Source organism: Pipistrellus hanaki, assembly GCF_964339955.1.
Source record: "Pipistrellus hanaki genome assembly, chromosome: 9".
NCBI lineage: Eukaryota > Metazoa > Chordata > Mammalia > Chiroptera > Vespertilionidae > Pipistrellus > Pipistrellus hanaki.
The window spans coordinates 59,136,170-59,160,655 of NC_140511.1; the positions used below are offsets into that span (position 1 = coordinate 59,136,170).

At 36.7% G+C, this 24,486-nt stretch overlaps 2 protein-coding genes and 1 long non-coding RNA gene across 5 annotated transcripts in view; 1 reads left to right on the forward strand and 2 right to left on the reverse strand.

Annotated features, from left to right (window-relative positions):
* LOC311627276 overlaps positions 1 to 24,486 on the reverse strand; it is a 570,423-nt gene that overhangs the window by 274,444 nt on the left and 271,493 nt on the right. The window lies entirely within an intron of this gene.
* ANO3 (anoctamin 3) overlaps positions 1 to 24,486 on the forward strand; it is a 189,120-nt gene that overhangs the window by 120,686 nt on the left and 43,948 nt on the right. For both annotated transcript variants that reach the window (XM_084893600.1, XM_084893601.1), the window contains one exon: positions 919 to 979. In XM_084893600.1, coding sequence (XP_084749726.1) covers positions 919 to 979 — 61 coding nt within the window. The remainder of the gene's footprint in view (positions 1 to 918; positions 980 to 24,486) is intronic.
* On the reverse strand, positions 1,400 to 17,736 carry MUC15 (mucin 15, cell surface associated). Of its 2 annotated transcripts, XM_084893617.1 has the most exons (4): positions 17,537 to 17,736; positions 6,921 to 7,616; positions 4,437 to 4,586; positions 1,400 to 2,556 (listed from the first exon to the last, which is right to left on the reverse strand). In XM_084893617.1, exons 2-4 carry the CDS (start codon positions 7,588 to 7,590, stop codon positions 2,396 to 2,398), a joined length of 981 nt encoding a protein of 326 aa, XP_084749743.1. In that variant the 5' UTR covers positions 7,591 to 7,616; positions 17,537 to 17,736; the 3' UTR covers positions 1,400 to 2,395. The 2 variants fall into 2 exon arrangements, with proteins under 2 accessions (XP_084749743.1, XP_084749742.1); XM_084893616.1 differs by lacking the exon at positions 17,537 to 17,736 and having other exon boundaries at positions 1,406 to 2,556; positions 6,921 to 7,663.

Here is a 24,486-nt window from a genome sequence, read left to right on the forward strand (position 1 = left end):
GAAGATACCATTTTACACCCACTTCCCTTATAATACTAGTAATGTTATTTAGTCCCTAACTAGCCTCTCTGTCCTGTGAGATTAGTGTCCTTGTTTTCTCTCTATAGCTGCGATAGTATGTATTTGATGGCCAAACATGTATTGTCTTGACTGTATACATTTAATCTCTATCACTAACTGTAAACATAGCAAGGGCATTATGCAAAATGAAAGGAAGCAAAGATAAATTAAATTTATACTTTATTAAAATCAAACAATTCTTGCAACCCTGAAAATTGTATTCAATAACATCACATAACTGTACATTATTCTTTATAAAACTTCAGGTAATGTCTGATTCAAAAACACTTGGACTATATCCTACTGTCAGTGATTTATGAAACTTCTGAAAAACAACTTAATGTGGAATTCATTACCTCCTATAGCCACTACTGGGACATGGCCTTTCTAAAAGCTTTCAGAGAGGAGGGGTGGCACTGTGATACCATGCCATTGAGAGTCTGCCTCACTAGTGGAATTCTGCATTTTGCAACTTTCCCAGTCCTGGATGTTTTGCTAACAAGAAGTCCAACTAGGTATGCCTCAACTGAAAGGCTGACTTCTTACAGTTCACACTATAGCTTGACTCTCTGTGGCTCACAAATACTTCCTTGAGGTGCTAGAACAATTTCTAAGCAGAAGGAAGATGGAGTCCAAAAGGAATAAAAGGGAAAAGAGAAGAAAAGGGAAAAATGCTGATCCTTTATCTCTTCCCAAGAGAAAAATTATATGAAATAGTTGGAGCAACCATGAAATGATCTATATCTTATATTTAAGAACTATAGAATAATATGATTCCAAGGGGAAGAGTTTGCAATCACTGGGTTATTATAATGAGCACTATAACTATTATAATAGTTTTGTTTGTTTTCCATTAAGGTGACATACTTGTTTGATAATGGAGGGACAGTCTTCTTTGCTATTTTTATGGCAATATGGGGTAAGTAATTCTCCATTACTTCCTAGCCCTCATTCTCTGAAGCTATTACTGTATTTCTTTATACATGTATTCACACGTGCACTCACACACACCATGTATCAATTCAACAGTCTATTGCTTTGTTTGTGCTCTTCACATATTTATTGCTTTGTTTGGAATGTATTTCTTGATCTAATTATTTAATCTCTAAAACCTTGAACTTTCCTATACTAAAGAGTTGTGTGTGCGTGTGTGTGTGTGTGTGTGTGTGTTTACTGCCAGAAGCAAATAGTAATTAAAAACAAACTGAGGGGAAGGTCAGTTGGGGGGGAGGGGGAGAAAAGAGACATATGTGCTACTATTTGTAAAACTTTAAACAATAGTAAAATAAAATAAATGGGGGGGAAACTGAAACATGCCATAATCCAAGTTATACTTTTTGAAACTGATGCTCAGAACTCTTTTTATTTGCTTAACATTTCCATTTATCTATTTTTAATATCATCATCTATTTAGAGATGCAGAATCTATTCCATATATAATTGATCAATAATATCTAATACATAATAAATTATGTTCCTATCTAACATCTTCAAACTGTAAAAATTATGTACAAGTACAGGCTTTGGCTGACTTTTTCAACAAGTTTCTCATTGAGTTTCAAATTACCCAGTTAATTGAGGTGTAAAGTAAATCAGAAAGGTTGGAATTCCCATCCTTTGAAGAAAAGCAATTACTTTCCTGGTTAGGGTCAGCTTTCCTAATAGCCCTGTTGAATGCAAAGTAATTGTCAACTTGGCAGTTCAAGGGATTGACCATGTAAGTGCTAAGGCAGCAAAGTAAAATGTACTTTGGAGACAGGTCTCTCACTCCCATTCTCTACATTTCTCAGAAACAGAAGTTCTGTGCCATCTGTCTTTCTAGCTTTAAGTCAAAAAATAAAAATAAAAAGTTTTTTACTCCAGTGCTTCTTCAACAGAATGTCAACTGTGATGCATGGCATTAAGGCTAGGGGGGTGGAGGGGGCAGTAAAGAAACAATATATTGATTGATTTTTGGCCGTAACAAAGTATGAATGTAGTTTTGGTTCTCTATTTTCATTGAAGAAGTTTTTAAATTATCAAGAAGTGCAATCAAGGTAAAATATTTTAGTTTTATGTGATTCCACAAACATGTTTTACTAAGAAAAAAACAGAATAAAATACAAGTGAAGGTTATTTCACATAAGCTTCAGCATAGCCAAAAAATGGCAAGAAAGGAAACCCCTTGGATGGTTTATCATCTCTTTATGTTTCTGCTATGAGGCTCAGGCTTTTACAGTTCTTCTTGGCACAAGCCATATGACAGAGATCTTGCTTCAGCTTTTGGAACTTGGGTTGGTGAAAAGGTCAGGATGTAGGCAAACACTTGCCATCTGAAGCCCCTTTCCCCTTAGTTTTATACTGAGGTACGGAGTGCAGGTATGTCATCCATTGGGATACCATCTCGTGCATTTTCTTGACCTGCTGGCATGGATGAACCATTCACAGTTGAGTTGTAATAACTAGCATTTCCAAAACTCACATCATAAGGTTCCGGTGCATTGTCTAATCGCAGAACTAAAAAAAGTAACAAAAAAAAAAAAGGTATTTTATAAAAGGTATTTCAGTCACAGTCTGAAAGAAGCATATGTGCTCAGGCATCTGCCAGACCTTAGGAACTGTTCTAGATGGGTAAGTACATCTGGCCTTTATATGGGCTTTTCAGATACTAGTTTTGAAATTTAAATGAGTGGATATTTTCAAGCCACATTTCTTTCTAAGACTAACAGAACAATTTAACTTCCAGAATTTCCCTGCTGGTGGAACAAAACTAAAGGAACCAAGGGAACTACTACAACAAACATGTAGTAATACTTTGTATCAGAAAGTATAGACATGTCTCATTGTGTTGGATCTCATGATTTCAGTCTCACCAATTAGTTTAGAATTTTTACTTCTGGTGTGAAAATAATTTTTTTAAAAAATGAAGAGCATTAATTTTAAAATCACTGCCATTATTCTAAGCAGTATCTCCATGTCTTTACAGTTGAGCCATTAAACATGGAGACAGGAGAAAACTATTTATAAAAGTTTGTGTTTCCTGTTGATAGATCCAATGTATCATGTACTTCAGATTTTATGACTGATGATAAAAGATTATTTTCTTTTTCAACAGTCAATTATTAGTTCCTTAATGAGCTTGAACTTATTTTTTAAAAAAATAAGGAGATACTTTTAAATACTGAAGCAGTGATTAACTACTAGTTAGATTAGCAATCTAATTATTCAGTGAGGTATTTTCATATCCTAACAATTTCTTCAGAAACTAGTCTCCCAGAAACCTGAGGGATTTGGGAGAAGGTCCCTAATCTGTCTTGAAAGGAATAAAGTAGGTGGTATGATTATTTTCTTATGCCTCAATCAAAATATATCGAATTATATCAATTTAATAGACTGAGCTTTTTTTACAGATGATTACAGTGATTACAAATAAAGAAAAAAAATCTGAAGTTTAAAAAAAAAAGTTTGGAGACCCATGTTGTTCAAAATCATATTCTTTTATTTTGAAAAATGCCACTTTTTAAAATATGCATTGCTAGGAATCCATAGACAGAATTTAGTCAAATTTCTAAGTGATGGATTTGGTTCTGCAAAGGAGCATATGTCACTTATGATTTAAGGTTCTCAAAAAGCAACAAGACTTTATCAATGGGACTCACTAGGGTCATACATATATGTGTGTGTGTGTGTGTGTGTGTGTGTGTGTGTGTGTATACAAGAGTCCCTGCTGTAAACCAGAAAAAGTTGTGATTTTTCTCCCCCCAGAAGTTTAAGAAAGGGAAGACTCAAGCATTTGAAGTGACTTTATTTGTGTTCAATAGATTGTGTTATTCTTATTCATAGCAGTTAAATTTTTTATTCATAGGTATTATGGTTCTTTTTCACTACATGGATTTACTGAATTAAGGTAAATTGGGACTTATGTAGCCAAATATGCAACTCATTAGAAATCCTGTTTTAGAGACGCATTAAAATAATTAATATGAGGTTACTATAGCTGTAAATTTTTTGAAGAGTTCCTATTAGAATATGTTTTTGCTCAAATTACTGCTACTAAACAACAACAATGACAATGGATGATTTTGCAATCACTTACTAACAAAAATGCCCTTTTTTCTTATTATCATACCATTATCTTCCAATTTTATAGATTTATTTTAGGTTCTGAGATTATTACTTAAAATCAATTGTCATGCAATGAGCAACAGTTTCAACTATTTAAAAAAATTTTTAATGTATTTCCATTACTATTTGAGAAACAGAGAGTAGATCAGAATAAATCTTTGATTGGTTTTTAATTGTATGAATCTCTGAGCACTGTCTAGACAATGTAATGACCATTAGCAATCCCCACTTAATGAAAGTTCTGAAGGTGAAGTTCTGAGAGTTGTTTTTACCTGGTTCGTTTCTATCATCATAAAGTCGCCGATGAGAAAATGAATTTGTTTTCCGTTTTCCACACAACAAGTAGCCAGCAAGACTAAGCAAGGAAGCACCCAGAATAGCACCTAAAATGGCCCCAAATACTATTCCTGTATTTCTATTCTCTAGAGAGAGAAAACAAAAACAAAAAAGAACTTACAAACAAGAAATAGAAACAATTGTTCAAAGTACAGACATATATACATGTGTATCACAAAGAATACTTAACGTTTTTTTAAATATTAGATAATGCTGATTGTGTGTGTGTTATAAAGTACTGAATATTTTGGATATATTTGCAAAATATATTTCCTGATAAAACCACACCTTAAATATTGAATTATTTTGAATTACTTCTAAGTCCTAGTTTTATAATTATGTTCATTACTCAACCACACTAATAGTACTGAAATGCCATGAGTGTGCTCCATTAGGACATAATTTCTATGTTGAATGCTACATTATTTTTAATCATTTCTAAATCTCTGATGAACTTTAATGGTAAAATGAACTTTGAGGTTGTTTCTATAATAATTTGAAGGTAAAAAGTTAATAGGAGTAAGTGGGGAATAGGAAATGAATCCACAAAGCTCAAAGAGAAAAGGCATTGTAAGGAAAAATCAGAATAATGGTCAAAGCAATATATTGTCAGTGCTTTGCACATAGGAACAGATGTGTAGGTCCAAGTTTAAGAGAACTCAAAATTTCACCCTATTATTTCCTTTACTAATTACCTTATTTGAAGACTATCATCAGTAAACTACTTACTGCTCCATGAACTCAAACTTAGTGTATTTTATTTTTAATGTTTTTTTAAATTTCTTGAGAAGCTTACTAATTAGGTAGGTAAAGGGTCTTAAAAAATCTCTGGTTCTATATGAAACCCTATATATTTAAAAAATTAACCTTCACACTGGAAAGTTAACAAAATTATTACTAAAAAAAAAAATGAAGCAAAGTTACCTGGTAGGAATAAGTAATATGTACTTAATATATATTTTAATTTAGAGACAAAACAGATAGTATTTTTAAGGAATATATTTCTGAAGGTATATTAGAGTATGTATAAATGAAACTGATATGTTTAAGTTAAAACTAACTGGGCATGTGTGACTCAGTGGTTGAGGGTTGAGTGTCAACCCATGAACCAGGAGGTCATGATTTAATTCCCCTTCAGGGTACATGCCCAGGTTTTGGGCTCAGTTCCCAATAGGGGACATGCAGGAGGAAGCTGATCAATGATTCTCATCATTGATATTTCTATCCCTCTCTCCTTTTCCCTCTCTGAAATCAATTTAAATAACACTTAAAAATTTTAAATTAAAGTTAAAATGAAAATATATATACATACAATACATTAGTTGCAGAGCTATAGTTAAGCCTAGATTTCAGAATTTAAAACTTCCTGTTCACTGGCAATAATTTCAAATAGGAATAACAACTTCAAATATATATATATATATATATATATATATATATATATATATATATTAGTAAATATATATAGATAGATAGATAGATATCGATATATGGATGATTTGGTGTTTATATAATTAATATAATCTGTAAATAAGTTCTGTTGGAAATTGGCGAGCTCATAAGGAACTAGTATATTTTTAAGTTTCAGGGAAGCAGAAACATGGTTCGACCTGAAAAAATAAATTATAATGAATTTTCATTAAACATTAGCAATCTTTTTCACTTTATGTATTAAAGCTTGATGTAATAATCCCTAAGAATGAAACATAAAACTGTCCCCATATTACAATTTTCTTGTGGTGTCATTAAGCACTAAACTAAAAATTGAGGATTTCCTTTTGTTGAATTTATTTACTGTTTAAAAAAATATCAGTGTTCTATTTTCCAGTGATTATGTGGTAATTTTCAAAACCTACATTTACATATTTTTAAAGTTCAGTTGCACAGCGTTCTTAAAAGCATATGAAATTTCAGGTAGTCTTTCTAAAATTCAGTAAAAAAGGTTACACAGTATCTACAAACTGTATTGCTACTTCAGTCTTTTCAGCCTACCCTATTCCTCATTTTGTCCCACTTATGTATATGCTGACTTTAGTTCTAAAATCCCTTCACTATTTCCAGTGAATATCATGATTACCCTTAAAGGGAGAATCACCTGAGCTACTGTGATCGCCTCCTTTTCTTTAGTTATTGGGTTGGGGGATCTTTTCTCTGCCAAGGCCATTTGGATAGCTATAACATCATTCAAGGGCCATATAAAATTATTAACTTAAAAATTAGCCTGCTACATTTGGTCAAACATTTAATTAGCTCTCCCTAATGCCTTGGGCAAGGCCAGACCAAATTTCCCGGGCCTTATATGGCCTGCTGACTGGACCTTCCTAGCCCCTGCTAGTATTGCATAGTCTATAGTTATAATCTGTTTAATTTACATGGAGATTCCTTCACACCAAAGGAAAGTTAAATTTGTTTATATTTACCTTCTTGGGGATCTGATGTATTTGGAAAGATTTTTGAATTATTGGTGAATTTTAAGGTGGGCTGTTGAGTCATTTCCTGATAGGGGGTAAACCCCACAAAGGTATCATTAGTAATGTTAAGCCATAAATCTGGTTCCGTTGTCATGGGGTTTGTGGTGGTCAGTGCCGAGGGAAGGATGCTAACTGTAATGGAAGTGTTGTCAGTTTTCATGGTATCATTGGCCAGGGACCACACTGAGGATGCAGCAGATGTAGCATTGGGAGGTGATGAGACAGACAGAGAATTTCCATCTGTTGCAGATGAGTTCTGAGGCAGTTTAGAAACAAAGCTGTGGGTCAAGGAAGTGCTTTCAGAAAATACAGGTGTGGGTCTTGGACTCCTGGGGGAGTTTGTTGTCAAATTATCCATAAAATCTGTTATTTCATCACTTTTATTTGATGGATCCCAAAGAGAGGAATTTCTTGTCTTGGGACTGGAAGTTTCTATATTTTCTTCACCTAAGTTGAAATCTGCTCCACTTCTCCAAGGAAGATATTGTTTTGCCATGCGTTTTAAGTCTTCTGCAATATTTTGTGTTGTGTTTACTTCCAGACTTTCTTTCCCATGGCTTACAAATAATAGTAAACTAAACAAGGTTGAAAGCAATAGAGTTTGGGCTGAGGTCAACATTGTAGCCTTCTTTGGTATAGGAGAATCTGAAAGAAAATAACAACCATTTGAATTATTAAATAAAAATCTACATTTTTAAATGGCTAAAAGTCTAGATACATAATGCTGAGATGATGATATCATATTCCCAATTCCAAAAGTTTGTTTTCTTTGAATAATGTACTAAAACTAGAATAACTGAGTTCTATATTCTATATAACATTTTTTTTTTCTTCCTATAAGGAAATGCCATGAAGAAACTTTGTCAGGCCAGACACTACTATTCCATTATTTCAAGGATTATTTAGCTTGGGCCAAGTTAAACACACACACACACACACACACACACACACACACACACATACTATATAGACTGCTAAGTAAAATTTTTAAAATATTATAAATATAGTATATGCAGAGCTGGCTGATTTTTTTCAACCTATTTAGGAAAACATGCTATCTAATAAAGAAGGAATATGTTAATTGACTGTCACACCCTCACAAGATGGTGGCACCCAAAGCAAATAAAAAGGTAATATGCTAAATTGCTGCCACACCCCCATAAGATATGGCACCCAGTCCCCTCAGCCCTGCCTCATCCAGCCTCAGTCCCCTAGTACCCTCAGCTCTGCCTCATCCAGCCTCAGTTCCCCAGTCCCCTCATCCCTGCCTCATCCAGCTGGAGCCCCCAATCTCCTTAGCCCTGTCTCATCCAGCCTGATGCCCCAGTCCCCTCAGCCCCACCTCACCTAGTCCCCACAGCATCTATCCTTATCCAGCCTCAGTCCCCAGACCCCTCAGCCCTGCCTCTTTCTGCCAGAGTCCTTCAGTCCCCTCAGCCCTACAGGGGAAGGCAGTTGGGGGTGATTGGACTGAAAGGGGGCAGTTATGTATCAATCAGGCTGGCAGGGGAGTGGTTAGGGGGCTATCAGGCTGGCAGACAGTGGTTAGGGGCAATCAGACAGGCAGGCAGGTGAGTGGTTAGGAGCCAGCAGTTCTGGATTGTGAGAGGGATGTCTGGCAGTCAGACATCTCCTGAGGGGTCCCAGATTGTAGAGAGTGTAGGCTGGGCTGAGGGACATCCCCCACTGGTGCATGAATTTTATGCACCAGGCCTCTAGTGTTCATTATAAAGATGTTATTTGGAATATTATAAAAATGATGTTACTGAATATACACTAATGTACCACTTTAAAGTGAGTCAGTCAGGGACCCCACTTGAAAAGATGGTATTATACCTAATTTGAGTTATTTGAATTTGAAATTAACATGTTTTTCAAAATACTTTTTATGATGCCCTCCATTCTATTAATTTCAGATTAGGGAAATCAGAAATACTTTTATATTTTAAGGTATTTTTTAAATTATATTTCCTTATTATATCAATGAAGGATATGACTGGGAGTGTATGTGGAATAAATTACTTAGCTAGATAGTAGCAAAGATGGGATTTGAAACCATATTCCTGACCTCCAACCCAGGCACGTAATTTTGCCTAAAAGTGTGGAAGTGCCACAAATTCATGCTAGCAGGATAGGGGGAGAGGTTTTTGAAATTAGATTTATATTAAAATGCAGGCATCTGTCATGAATGATCTATGAAAAACAGTTATCATAACATGCAATTGCTTTATCATTTTCATCATCATCATAATTACACTGATTTCACATTGTTTTTCTAAATTGAATGATTTGAGTAAATTATTTCAGATAATTAGAGCAATTTATAATCCCATTTTTCAAACACTGGAAAAATAGGGTCTTCTACCTTAAGTATCTCTCAAACACACTAAACACTATCTGGCCTAAAATAAGCAGTTAATAGACATTAACTTCATTTCTTATTATCTATACTAATAAAAGGGTAGTATGCTAATTAGAGTGGATAGACCAGACATTCTTCCAGACAAAGCCACTGTGGCAGGGGCCAAGGCATAGATGGTTAGGGGTGATCAGGCAGGCAGGCAGGTGAGTGGTTAGAAGCCAGTGGTCCTGGATTGCAAGAAGGATGTCTGATTGCCGGTTTAGGCCTATTCCCTGCAGGTTTGGGCCTAAACCAGCAGTTAGACATCCCCTGAGGGGTCCTGGATTGGAGAGGGTGCAGGCCAGGCTGAGGGACCCCTCTCCCATGCACTAATTTCATGCACTGGGCCTCCAGCCTATATATTTAACTCTTTGCACTCCGCTGTCCCCTCTCAGGGGACATTGGAATTCTAGCATATCACTCAGATGTCCCCTCTTAGGGGACATCGGAATTCTAGCATATCACTCGGATGTCCCCTCTCAGGGGACATTGCAGTTTACTAGTGATTACAGGGAACTGAGTTATTTCAACGCAACTTTTTGAGACATGCATGTTTCCCTGAAGTTTTATCTTGAAATGGCACAAGAAATTAAATCAAAATATTGTAAAATTACTAAGATATATACAGGAAATGTCAGCAGGTTTTGTGTGGGACGAGAATGTGAGATGCGTGCTCACGATGGTCCGAGCACTTCGCGACGCCACTTGAAAAGAGCGATAAGGGGAGTTTGTAGAAGAAAGGTCGGTTTTCGAACATAGCGCGCACTGTATAGTGAGATATATAAGTACAAATAAACAAGTCTACATCTGGAGGAAAAGATTTTCAAAGCTGAGCTCATTTTGGTTTGAAGCTTCGAGCAGTGCACATAGATCTAACGAGTGAGAAAATCAGAAAAGTGATTCTTTTCTTAGTGAATAAATTGTTTGGTGAAAGCTATTTTGGTAAATATCATCTTGTCAGTTAGTAATAACAATTAGAAACTTATCATACTGTACAAAATTATAAACAATAAAGTATTGGGTTTTTTTTTGCAAATATACATTCCTCGATGTCACCCAATTCATACAAGTCCAATATCATTATAATACGTTACTTGGTTCCAAAATTATACTAAATAATATGAGATTCTGTAAATGCACGTTTCCGCCGCAAAGTAGTGTCGAGAGTAGCTGGTAGCCAATGTCCAGAATGGTTCGGAGTGCAAAGGGATATAAAAGCCTAAGCAACTATTACGACTGGAGCAGCAAGTTGGCCAGTTGCTATGATGCACACTGACCAACAGGGGGCAGACACTTAATGCCGGAGCTGCCCCCTGGTGGTCAGTGCACTTCCACAGGGAGAGCACTGCTCAGCCAGAAGTCAGGATCACAGCTGGCAAGCACAGCTGCACTGGTGGGAGCCTTTCCCAACTCTGCGGCAGTGCTTCCAAGCAGTGGTGGCAGGGCCAGTGAGCCAGGATGAGCGCGAGCAGTGCGTGCCGGTTCAGGCTCCTCCCTGGCCACCTGCCTCTTGGCACACTGCTACATTCTTGAAGGGTCCTAGATTGTGAGAGGGTGCAGGCCAGGCTGAGAGACACCCCCCTCGCCTCCCTTTGCAATGAATCTGTGCACCAGGCCTCTAGTTAAAATTATAATCTCTAAGTGTCTTGCACTGGACAAAGTTTATAATATCTCACGTGATCATCACAATGATCCCTTCAGATAAAAAGAATAGCTTGTATTATCCCCATTTTGCAGATGAAGAAACTGAGGTTCAGAGTGGCTAGTAATGGAAGCTAGTAAATGAAAGAGGCAACACTGAAAAGCAAGTTTACTGACTCCAACCTTATTAGCTGCTAAAATAAAAAATGTAAAATGTTTTTCATTGAAACAATTATTTATTTATTTATTTTCAAATATATTTTTTATTTATTTCAGAGATGAAGAGAGAGATAGAAACATCAATGATGAGAGAATCTTTTATCAGCTACTTCCTGCATGCCCCACATTGAGGATCAAGCCTATACCTTGGGCATTTACGCTGAAAGACTATTGAACTGTCACCTCCTGGTTCATAGGTCAACCCTTACTTCCTGAGCCATGCCACCCAGGCAAAACAGTTATTCTTTTTTAAAAATTAGGCTTTTTTTCCTCCTTAAAAAGTCTGAAAACTTATTTTATATTCTTTGAATTAAACCTCAGAGCTTATTTTTCACTAAAACTCTCCAAAATGACAGAAGAAAAAGGAAGAGGTGCTACTGCTATAATTTTGCTCCATTATTACCAGCTATTTTTTTTAAAAAAAAGCTCTCCTAGAAATTTTTTAGAACTACTTTCAACCTTCATGACTTTTCAGTAGGATCTGAAGAGTTTCTAAGTAACGTTCTGGTTTTGTCATCCTCCTTTTGTAATGATTTCTTGCATAGTGGTACAACTTAAATATACCTATAATACATCCTGCTCTACTTTTTTCTTCAAAAGCTTTTAGCAAGAGATCCATACCTGTGGATTCCTGAGGTTTTATATATATTCCTGAGTATATAGTATATAGTATTATCTCTCATGCCCTATATTAATCACTTCAGAAAAACCTCTTTTTAAGCAAGGCCAGCAGACATATATGAGCGTTCACAGGGGCGTTACTTATACATGTCTCCAACCTAAACATCCATCACTAACAGAATGGTTAATCAATTGCATAGATTCATGTGTGAAAATTAAACTAGAGCTGCATACAGAAATAGGGGTGATTAGCAGAAATATGATTCACAGCTGAAATGCCAGTTGTACTGGTGATTCTCTGTATATAAAGTTCAAAAACAGGCAACACTCTCAAATGTTAGAAGTCCAGAAAGTGGTTACTGGAGAGGAAGTATTGTGTGGGTATGGAAAAGGCTTCTCTGTGCTCAGGATGCTCGTTTCTTGACCTGATAAGGGATACATGGGTACCTGTATTTGTGGTTATTCTGTTTATTTACACTTCATTTACTTCTTTGTCATTACCAAGAAAATGGATTTAGGTCCTAAAAATAACTGGAAAACATATTGCTATTAAGCATTTATTATATCATATGTTTTGCATGTTTTTCCTTTAATTCTTACTAAAAACACAATGAAAAAGGGATTATTAATGCTATTTAACAGGTGATTAAATGGTGCATAATATGTAAATAATATGACCAAGGACACACAACTAGGGACACAATAAAGAAATAGGGTTAGGCCCAGCTGGCATGGCTCAGTGGTTGAGCTTCGACCTATGAACCAAGAGGTCATGGTTTGATTCCCAGTCAGGGCACATATCTGTGTTGTAGGCTTGATCCATAGTGTGGGGCATATAGGAGGCAGCCAATCAGTGGCCCTCTTTCATTATTTTTTTAAAATATTTTTTAATTGATTTCAGAGAGGGAGAGGGAGAGAGAAAGAGAAACATCAGTGATGAGAGAGAATCATTGATTGGGTGCCTCCTGCATGCCCCTCTATTGGGGATTGAGCCTGCAATCTGGGAATGTGCCCTTGACTCGAATCAGACCTGGGACTCTTCAATCTGCAGGCCGACCCTCTATCCACTGAGTCAAACCAGCTAGGGTGGTCCTCTTTCATTATTGATATTTCTCTATCTCCCTCTCCTCTCTTCTCTGAAATCAATACAAATATATTTTTAAAAAAGGAAAGAAATAGGGTTATGATTCAAATATTGGCATTAAAGCTAGTAATCACTCAACTATGTCAGAAAAGTTACAAAGGAATACAGAATTTGGTACTTAGCTGTTTAATAGAATTCTCATCAACATTGTCTTAGCACAGCTTTTACAAATTTTATTTTAATCAGAGCAATTTATAATCCCATTTTTAAATACTGGAAAATAGGGCCTTCTACCTTAAGTGCCTCTCAGACATATTAAATACACTTTTATCCTAACTTAAGAAAATTGTAACAATTGTCTCTATGTGCTCTATCCCAGTGTTTCCCAAACTTCTCTCATGATGAGAATCACCTGGTGGAGTTGTTAAAACACAGATTCCTGAATCCCAACTAAGAAGTGCTAAACTAGAATTTTTGGGAACATATAGGTAAAATTGTATACTTAACTAGTGCTCTAAGACAGATGTTATATACAGAGCACTAAGTTAGGTATGCAATTTTACCTATATGTTCTCCAAAATTCTAGTTTAGCACTTCTTAGGTGGGATTCAGGAATCTGTGTTTTAACAACTCCACCAGGTGATTCTCATCATGAGAGAAGTTTGGGAAACACTGCTCTAGATCAGTGTTTCCCAAACTTCTCTCATGATGAGAATCACCTGGTGGAGTTGTTAAAACACAGATTCCTGAATCCCACCTAAGAAGTGCTAAACTAGAATTTTGGGGAACATATAGGTAAAATTGTTTACTTAACTAGTGCTCTAAGACAATTTTACCTATATGTTCCCCAAAATTCTAGTTTAGCACTTCTTAGGTGGGATTTAGGAATCTGTAGTTTAACAACTCCACCAGGTGATTCTCATCATGAGAGAAGTTTGGGAAACACTGCTCTAGAATAGACACCTTTACCGTGTAGTTTATAGATTAGCATTAACAAAACAAGTGATTTCCCCCCGACCTATGTAAGCTCACCAACACTTCATTAAACCCATGCCTTACCTAGTACATTTAAAATACTCACATGGACCTTTTGAAAAACACCCTTCTCTGGTGAACTCCGTCAGGTTTGTGGCAAACATTATAGGGGTTTTTTTTGTTGGTTTTTTTTTTTTTTTTTTTTTTTTTTTGCTTGGTTGGTTGGTTGGTTGTTATCTACTACCAGAGATCTGATTAATTTATTGACTGTACTTGGCCTATATTATTATTATTACACAGTTTGACCTGGGTTTTCTGGATATTTTATCTTCCTAATGAAGTGGTTACTAGAGAGGAAAATATATCTTAGCTGATCCTCTAACTTTCTCATAATGTTACAGGAGGAACATGGCATTGACTTTTCTTGTTCCCTTCCCATAATGAGAATCCACATATCAGGAGTCAACAAAGTGAGTTTTGTTGTTCCTGTTTCCCTTTGCTTGTAACATTGAGCAACCTAGAGGATCTCACTAACCTTCACCCAACTTTCAATTGCAATGTGAAAACCCAAGATATGAATACCCCAAATGGGCTAAGCATTCTGTTATTGCATATGTTATCTCCAAGGAAAAGAAAGGGCAGAGAGGAATAAGACAGAATGCTGTAGCCCTGGCCAGCTTGGCTCAGCAGACTGGCCAGCAGACTGAAGGGTCCCAGGTTCGATTCCAGCCAAGGGCACATGCCTGGGTTCTGGGCTCCATTCCCAGTGTGGGGAGGAGGGAGGCAGGAAGCAGCCAAACAATGATTCTCTCATCATTGATGTTTCTCTCTCTCTTTCCTTCTCCCTTCCTCTCTGAAATCAATAAAGAATTATATATTTTTTAAATAAAGAATGCTGTAAATACTACTTGCAGTTTATTCCTAAATTACAATAATACCAGTGTGGGTAAGGCCTTTGTGAATATTGATTTATTCATGTTGTCCAAGTGTAGCAATGGGGGACAACTTTGCTTCTGTTCCTTGGCTTCTAAGAGAACCACGTTATAACTCTTCCCCTGATCCCTTTATAGAAGCAGCCAGGAATTTAATCTTAGCCCCAGACTTTTGTTGAAGCAAAGACTAAGCAATTTTATTTACATTCAATCTATTCTGAATTGAATAAGTGTGTTGTTAGCAGCAAAAGCTTATGGAAGGGGTACAGGAGATCCAGAAGGCAATGAAATAAAAGTTTACTCTTTCTCTTTGCACTTTTCTATCAACTTGTCTCCATCTCTAGAATTCAGATACTTACACGATGTTGCATACTTCTTATGTAAAATTAAGTTATGCCTGATAATGGATGGCATGCTTGTGTGTGCTCAAATTCATCTATCAACCAGGTACAGTGTAGAGGGAGACAGAAAGTGGGATGAAGAAAAGTGAAGTTGTCATAAAAGAGAAGTTAGAAATTCAGAACAACCAACCAGATAGCATCATTCACTCACCTTTTCTTTGCTCCTTTTTGCCTCTAGGTGGTAATTCCCAAGAGGAATGTTGAGGGTGTAGCATAGGAACAAAGCTGAGATCATTACAAACCCAAAAAAACTTCTAAGATTAGAATTATCAATCATAAAGGGAACAGAAAAAGAGAATATCCATCCACTTTGCAATAGCTTAAACACAAATTCTAATCCTTTATATATATATATATATATTGAAATGTTTGTGTTTGGAGGAAACATGACCATTCTTTATTTCTAGTATTTAATAACTTGTAAAATATACTTTCTGAGAGTATGAGTTTCACTGTTTTTGAAATAATTCCTTTACAGGAGAAAAAGAACACCATTTTCTTCCTTTCTCTGGTGCTGGCACTAAAAGTGGTTTCACATTACTACTTTGCATGGAGGGCTGCAAAGAGAACACCCAAGTTAGCAGGTGATGGGAGAAAGAAAGAGAGAAAGCAACTGTGGCCATTAAGGGAGGCAAATCCACACTCTTGGTACATAATTTTGCTTCTCCTTAAATGCATAAAGTCATTATTCTGCCCAGCGTCCCTGTTCTGAGTCATACCCATTTTATACCAAGCTTTGGAAATAAGGAAGTATCCTGCTTTGTGTCAGGTAATCAACCCTGGCAAGGGAAGAAAAATGGTAGTCATTCTAAACTCAATCAAATCCAGAAATTTTAAATAAAAGCATTAGTTCAGGTACACTGAGGGGATAATATAAAAACATGTTTTTTGTAGTGAAATAACTAAAGAGTATTTACTGTGCTACTTCTCTGTCAGTTGCTTTTGATGACATCTAGTTACAGCTTTCGTTCTACAAAGTAAGACAGATGGGTTGTATTTGTCTTTGTCATGGGAAACTCAGTCTGACATATAGCCAGTGTCCCAGGCAAACCTTGAGTGTCACTATGTGTGGCTTTTCCAATCTTGGGCAGTATTTTATTTTCCTTACATGAAAGAGCCACAATAAATGAGGACATAAGAAATGATACCTCTATATATGCCTCTTTTAGGAATGGTGAGAAGACTTAACTAAGCATAATGCGTAGCTGAGAACTATTAAAAAAAAGTACACATCACTATAATTTTATATGCTTTAAAAGAAAAGGGGGAATGGGAGAAGAAAAGAAAAAAACACACACAAGTTTCAGGAGTTTGTGAACATTATCTAATTTAAACCATGGTATGCATAAATACAGAAAAAAACATATAGACAGTCATACTCCCTGCAAACTTGGGTGTTCTTAGTCATAAATGTCAATACTGAAATAATTAGGTAAAAGAGTATCATGCCTAGAAAGAAAGAATGATCATGTTTCCAAAAGAAATATTCTGAACCCAGATTCCCAAGCATGGGCTTTGCAATCTTCTGTTAAGTTTCATTGTCTAGAGAAACAGCTTCTATACATTAAATAGAAGGTGGGTGAACAGTAAACCAACATCTCACATAGGAACCTTACATAGCTACAACTGAAACTAATTTAAAAAAACTGTATTTATATCTTTCTTCCTTGGGATGCCTTCTGTAGCAACTGACTTAACCTTTCTATCTCCAATGAGTGGTGGACATGTGTACCCACCATACTAAGTAAAGTATACACACAATATTTTACCAATCTTTAAAGAAAATCTTTGGGAATGTAATTCATTGTATTAGAGAACTGTTGTTTTAACTATCATATTCCAATACTACTTTATCAACAACCTTGAAGCCCAAATGCATAATTTAAATCTAAATATCAATTTCTATTCCTGCTACAATTTCCACTTTAAATGTTTTAAAACTTTTACTAAGATATGACCTGAAGACTCTCCTAGTCTTGTATGTTTTTAGTAATGTTTTCATTTTAGCTCTTCAGTCGGGTTTAGTCATCTAGCAAATTTGGCAGTAATTCTTAAAGTGAACTCACCTGACAGTGCAAATGCTCATTTTGAAGGTAATTACTTATTGAAATAGCTACCTGGCTTTACAAAGGTCTTTGCAGCTACTTCTCCCAGACTGTTCTGACAAAAGTTGAGCTCATTTTTATTCTCTTTGGAAAAATCAATGAAAGAGAGAGTGGCAGACAGACAGACACAGGGTTGGGGGAGGGAGAGAGGGGTTCTGTGTAACCCAGCACCCAGCACAAACTTACCTTCAAGTCTAGGAGGTTGTTTACAAACAGGAACTGAAATGTCACAGCTGTCCTGGCTAAAATAAGTCTGCCGTGCATTAGAGAAAGCAGATGGGTTAAATGTGGCGCCGTCCCACTAAGCAGGAGGGTGGCAGAGAAACAAAATTAGGAGGAGTTGGCTGTATCTTGCTTGTGTAATGCAGCACCCAAGAAACCTGACTGACCTGCTTCTCAGCTGTCAGCATGAAGATACCACCTCCATTCAGACCTTAAAAAAAATAAGTCCAACCCTCCAGCTTTCATAGGTTGGTTGTTTTGATTTCAGGGCAGGCTAGTTGTCTTAAGCGGTGGCAAAACAAGGGGCATTTATTTCTAGCCCTAAGTAAAATAAGGACAAAGACTTTGGTAAGGTCCCTGGAGTATCAGGAATTTCTGACCCATGCTGGGTTCCCACTTTGCAGGTGAGGAAACCAAAAGGAGTCACGCCCCACACCTGTTGCTGTGTGTCAGCTGCATGTCGTTCTCTTGACTCAGAAACAAATCTTTCTTTCCCCGAGAAGGATGTTTTCTCTGTGAACTTAAAACCTGAGTGGAGAAAATGTAGTGGACTCAGTAGCGAGGAGCCTGGTCTGCAGTGCAGTCAGGTCCGTTTTAGAAAGTTACACATAACACAAAGTGAATTGAGGCGTATTGGAATCCTTTTGAAAGCTGTAAGCTTTACATTAGAAATAATCACCGGGACTGAGATGGGGTGTGTTGCTGACTTTCAGAAGTCTGGCGAGTACCTGAGCCAGTCTCAAAATGGCCACATGATCCTGAGTAATCCTGGGAGCTTTCTCGGTTAAGTGGTTTCCACCCTGTGTTCTCTCTGCTTTTACTCTCAATTCAGAAGCTGGAGAGTTTCAGAAGTGCCCAGGTAATGCTTGATTAAATACGAGAGTTGAATAACAACCTGGCACACTTCCTTCACTTCCTTTCAAGGCTTATGAAAGGGAGAAGAGTGAAACTGCGCTTTCTGGGATATTCTGCACATCAATATTTGGGGGCTGGCGCCAAGAACTGTTCAACTCAGTATGCCTGAGGTTCATGCTTAGTTTCTGTTGTGCAAGGAGATAGGTTTCCAGTTGCTGAGAGAGAAAATGAAACTTTAGCTAAGGTCCAGGAGCTAAGGGTTGAATGCAAAGAATCTGCCCAGTTAATTGGCCCCAGGAAAGAACAAGGTAATTCTATAGTTTCCAATTTTCTGAAGCCCAAAGGCCCTTTTAGAGTTTGATTATAAATTAAGCCAACCCCTAAAAAAATGTTCACTCAAAGGATATTTAAGCTGTAACTGCACTGTATGAATAAAAGCAAGTTAAATTTAATCAAACAGCTGGTTACTAAGCAATGGCTTAATAGAATTCAATTGGTTCTTTTCAGATCAGTCAGTTACTAGGAAAAAAAATTCAACTGAAGACATATTTTATGTCCGAACTTAAAGAACCAAACGTGACGTGGCAGGATTGGGTGTGCCACCCCCTTAGGCTTTTTCCTAGGTACATATATGAATATCATTACCATTTTTTGTCTTGACCATTAATGATGGCCTATACTGAACATAGAAATTACATGGCAATTTTGCTAAAGTTCTCTGCTTTCACTGCCCTATGGCCTCAGAATCCTTTTTATCATTGCCCTCCTGACAATCATAACCAAGTGATTAGAACTGACCCTAGAGATAGACCCCATGCACCCTCCTGTAATGAGCATACTGAAAGAAAGTTAAAAATGCAAACTATGGGTAAATTTAATGCCTTAGTTATGACTTTGCTCATTTAGTTGTGATCAGAAACCTTTTTGAAATCACCTGATTTGAAGTTAAAAAGGATTTCCTTAGCAAACAAGTCTCACTTCGATACATTTCCAGGTACATACCATGTTCTAGGAAAACTATTTTCATATTGGATCTTGTTTCGACAGATTAACTCAAGCAGCTGAGATGACATGTAGTGTAATGCTTACATATTTTCTTTTGTCATTACCTACTGTGGTGCTTTCTATCTGGCACTCCTCAACTGCTTCACACCCATTAATTAAGTTTCACAATACATATTGGAAGAAGAAACACCTTCTCTTTGTCTGAAATGGTGGAACCGCTCACAAGTGGACTTTCCAGAACACGAAACACATATTGTTACTAACAGGTCTGAAAATAGATCATGTCTCAAAATCAAAACATTGTTCTAGATTTAAGATGGTATTTATTTTTATTTTTTTTAAATCCTATCTCATAGTATGGGCGATGCTGATGTCACACACAGGGAATCTGTTTCCATAGATCCAATTCATTAATAGCATGTGATGAGTTTGAAACAGAATATAAACTAAATTTGTATTTTCTTATCTATATAGAAGCATGGATACTAAGTAACAAAGACATATTATTTGATTAATAAAAAATAATTAACAATGGTTATATATTTTATGATATTCATTATAAATACAATGGACATTGATGACTAGAGAATTTATTTAGGGATGATAATAGTTGTTTCAGTATTCCGTGTGAAGAGAAATAGAGGGGTCATTCTCACCTAATAGTTGTTCAACAAACAAGCTTATATTTTTCCTATTAAGTTGCATGGTGTTATGATACGGTCTTCTTCATTTGACTAACTTTATGAAAAAGTTAAAAACTCCATTTTGGCCAAAACCAGTTTGGCTCAGTGGATAAAGTGTTGGCCTGTGGACTGAAAGGTCCCGGGTTCGATTCCAGTCAAGGGCATGTACCTTGGTTGTGAGCACATCCCCAGTAGGTGGTGTGCAAGGGGCAGCTGATTGATGATTCTCTCTCTTCGATGTTTCTAACTCTCTATCCCTCTCTCTTCCTCTCTGTAAAAAATCAATAAAATATTAAAAAAAAAACACACAAAAAAACCCCTCCATTTTGACCATTAAAAGCTTTCTAGATATATGCCTTTATTAAGTAGAAGTTGTCATATAGTGTGTGTGCAAATGGGGAGCTAAAGAAATCTTATAAATCTTCTAAATCACATAGAAACTTTAATTCAGCCATGGTTCAAGGAAGTGAATGACATAATTATAGTAAAACCTATTGCATTCCTATCAACACATTTATGTCAATGTGTTTTCTTGGTAAATGTCTTTATAAATATAATAAACTAAAATAGAGTTGATGCTGAAACCCATCTAATTGGAATAAGAACTAAAAGGTATCCAAAGATACCTGAATTAATTGAAAAACAAACATGATATCCTTAAGAGATATTTTTATAATGAAATCTTAGATTTTATGTTTAATATTTATCAAATTTTAGAATAAATTCTATTGTTTTATTATTATTAACTAGAGGTCTGGTACACAAAATTCATGCACTGTGCTGGTGTCCCTCAGCCCAGCCTGCACCCTCTCCAATCTGGGACCTCTTAGCAGGGGTCCTCAAACTTTTTAAAGTGGGGGCCAGATCACGGTCCCTCAGAGAGCTGGAGGGCCGGACTATATGAACTACTAATTCCTACTGTAACACCTTGGCTGCGCTCACTGCCCAAAAAACCTGGCGGGCAGGATCAGACTCCCCTGGGGGCTGCATGTGGCCTGCGGGCTGTAGTTTGAAGACTCCTGCCTTAGGGGATGTCTGATTGCCAGTTTAGGCCTGATCCCTGCTGGCCTGATTGGGGCCTAACTGCTCCCTTGCTGACTTGATCACCCACCCCAAACTGCCCTCCCCTGCCAGCCTAATCACCCCCAACTGCCCTCTCCCATGCCAGCCCATTCTCCCACTCAAATCTGTGAATCTTGAAGGAGGAGAGAGAAAAATTATCTTGAAGTAACAATGAGGAACCAGAAATTCACTACCTCATCTTCAGTACCTATTAGTGTGGGCGGTAAATAGCCACCAGCTAAGATTGCCACATGGAAAGTGGAGTTTCAGGAGCATCTCAGGTTTCAGTTAGAGCAAGAAGGTGAGGGAACATAAAAGACTTTGCTATTGATAACTGAGTAAAAGAGGACATAGTAAAAGTATCTCAAAGTGTTGGAAGGAGTGGGGATGTTCACAGAGGCAAACCCCATTTCTCTAGAATTAGAGGATTAAAATCTGAGGGGTAAGAGATGATATGAAATTTTTGGTCTTTTTGAGGTAACTGATATGAGTACAGTTGAAGAGCACAGTAATTTAATACTGTTGGGTCCAAGTGTGAGTTAGACAGGACATAAAGGCGTGTGTGGGATATGGGTACAGGGACATCTTGCCAAGATGGAGAGTTCTGGGTTTCCTCCACAGATGAGTTCTGAAGTGAAGCCTTTTATTCCTAGTACCCAAGTAGCAGCAGATAATATTGCTCTCTTTAGCACAGACAAGATATTGTGTTGTGTGGGAATTGCACATGACTGATTCATTCCTGGATAATGGAGTACATGTTTCCTTATTCTAGAACCCTAAGTTAGTTACAGAGTATAACCTCTTTAGATTATGGTTGACCAATTTATAAATTATGTAATCAATTTTATATGGGTTTAAGTTAAAGATACAACCAGGCATAAATATAATATAAAGATGGCAAAAACTAGCAGATTGATAATATTATAACTTATTTTGCCACCGTTAGGAAAAAAATCCAAGTAATTTATTAATGCTTTCTAAAAATATTAAGTCAGATAATTAGAAAATTCTAGCATCTCTAATTTGTTTCTTTCTGATTAGAAAGTTATAATAGTTAAACAACAACCTCAGCAGCAACAATGCACAGAGTTGATTTGCTATTTTGTTTCCTACACTGTGCCATGACCTGGAGTGAGGGGAGGGTGAATGAAATAAAAGTGCCTTTTTTTTTTTCTCTAGCATTTTGAGTTGTTGAAAATGAGGGGGGAAAAGACCTATCTAGGTCTCTCCACTCTGAAAATTCTGGATTTGTTCCTTGGTTCAAAATCTGGGGCAGAAGAAAAAGAAAACTTTTTTATGACCTGAAGATTTTGAAATCAAGTTTACTGACAGCAAATAACAATGACAAGTGGCTTTCACATCCATTTAAAGGACTAGATGGCCCTAAACACTTTGTAGAGAATAATGCAAGCATGTGTTTATAACTACAGAAAAATATTTTTTTGTGCTGAATCTGGAAAACCTTTCAAAAGAATGACTGGGATGTAAATCCTTTGCTTTGAATAAGTACATTAAAGCAGTGACCTGCCATAGGGTAGTGGTTTCTACCAATTGATCATGCTAGGGTAGGGATAGTTGATCAGTAGTCCTGATGTCAGCCATGGGATAGCTTCATATGATTTGGCTGATTTCCTAGGTGAAACATAATTGAAGCCTAGATGTTATCTCTAGTTTGAAGGAAATTCTGTCACTGGGGTCAACAGACCAAGGCTTTATTCTAAAGATTATTTGATATTGACCAGAATCTTGTTGTACTGAAGGCTTAATGATTAATGGAGTGGACATACAAGGATGGAGGATGCAAGTGAGTTAGGATGCTGGATATGGCCAGTTAAAATCAAAATGAAAGAAAGGAGAAAAGATCATATTGAGGAAATGAAATTTCTGCATGGTTACACCTGGAAAAGTTAGCTTTAGTGGGATCCTTTATATAAAACTTGAGTCTCCTCGGATCAAGACTGTGGTGCAAATTCTCATTGTTTTAATACAGCATGATGCTGTTTACATGTAGCTTATTATTTTTTAATGAATTTTATTAGGGAGGAAAAATTTTAAGTCTGATTTTAGGAATTGGTAAAGTGTTTTGGTGTTTAAGGTTCAAATGCTGGTGATACCATGATCTTAGAAGCGAGTTATTTGTTTCATATTTAATGTTGGAGAGGAAGAAGGATGGGAAGGAAATCAGAAGTAAAGTTAGAGAGAGAAATTCCATATTCTTAGACAAAGAGGAAATTTAACCAGACATGTGTGACAGTCAACTACAGTTCAGCTAAAATATTCAAAACCTGCTGCCTCACAAATATTTAGAGGCTCCTTATATTGACTAGCTTATGCTATATTCATTTACAGAATTCTATTAATTTCACACTGGTAAGATATTAACAAAAAAAAAGAAAAATCAACAGTAACATTCCTCAGGCATGACAATTTAAAATGTTCCGGTTTCACAGCCCCTCTGCTAATTGTCGAACCTGTTTAGTGAGATTTCTATTTTTACCTCATGTATGGTGATGTTGCAATACCATGTGTTTTGGAAAGCAGAAGTATGCTTGAGGATGTTGCTGAAAATTAATCTGGGAAGTGGAGGTGAGTCTTTAGTAGTGTCTGGGTTTTATCCAAATTGGCAGTCTCAGAGCTGTTGCTCTGAGAAACTATTGATTCAGCTGGGCCTTGTTTTGGGAAGACTTCAAATCTTTATCTCTTCTGGTGAAAACAATACCTGGAATTCCTTTTTGTTCTCCATATTCAAACATATGTAAATTCATTTGTGTTTGGAATTGACCTCTTTCCCCTGCACCATCCCTCCAAGATACCCCCCCACCCCACCCCATGCCTAAGTATGGGAAATAATTTTCAAGCATTTAAATTAATCGTTGTTTTTCCAAGTAAAATTGAACTTCATCAATATATGTAACACATAAATGTGGGGCTTCTCTGGTGAGGGCCCCTTTGTATAGCTTCAGTGAAATTCTACGGGGGCGTAATTTGAAAAGCTCTGGACTAATGGGAAGAACACTTGACCAGGAGTTGCAGTCACACTAATTGGATTCCATTTAATCAATCAGTTCGATTTAACTGGCATTCATTGAGCATTTTCCATGTGCCAACAACTCAAAATGCTAGAGGGGAAAAAGGCACTTTGGGAAACTTAACCTTCCAGTGTAAGAAAAAGCAGGTATGGGAACAAGTGTAATGAAGTGTTGCAGATTTCTGGACAAAGTTAGTGATAAATGTCAACCACTCTGGGCCTTTTTTCTGTAGATTTAAATAAACAACTTGGAGCAAACAGCATATGGAATCTAACCTCTT

Excerpts from the sequence above, each read along its gene's own strand:
- MUC15 (XM_084893617.1), bottom strand. The coding sequence starts at position 7,590 with ATGTTGACCTCAGCCCAAACTCTATTGCTTTCAACCTTGTTTAGTTTA. Across the intron at positions 4,587-6,920 it reads TACATCAGATCCCCAAGAAG|AGAATAGAAATACAGGAATA; the intron begins GTAAATATAAAC and ends TTCTCTCTCTAG. Across the intron at positions 2,557-4,436 it reads TGATGATAGAAACGAACCAG|TTCTGCGATTAGACAATGCA; the intron begins GTAAAAACAACT and ends TACTTTTTTTAG.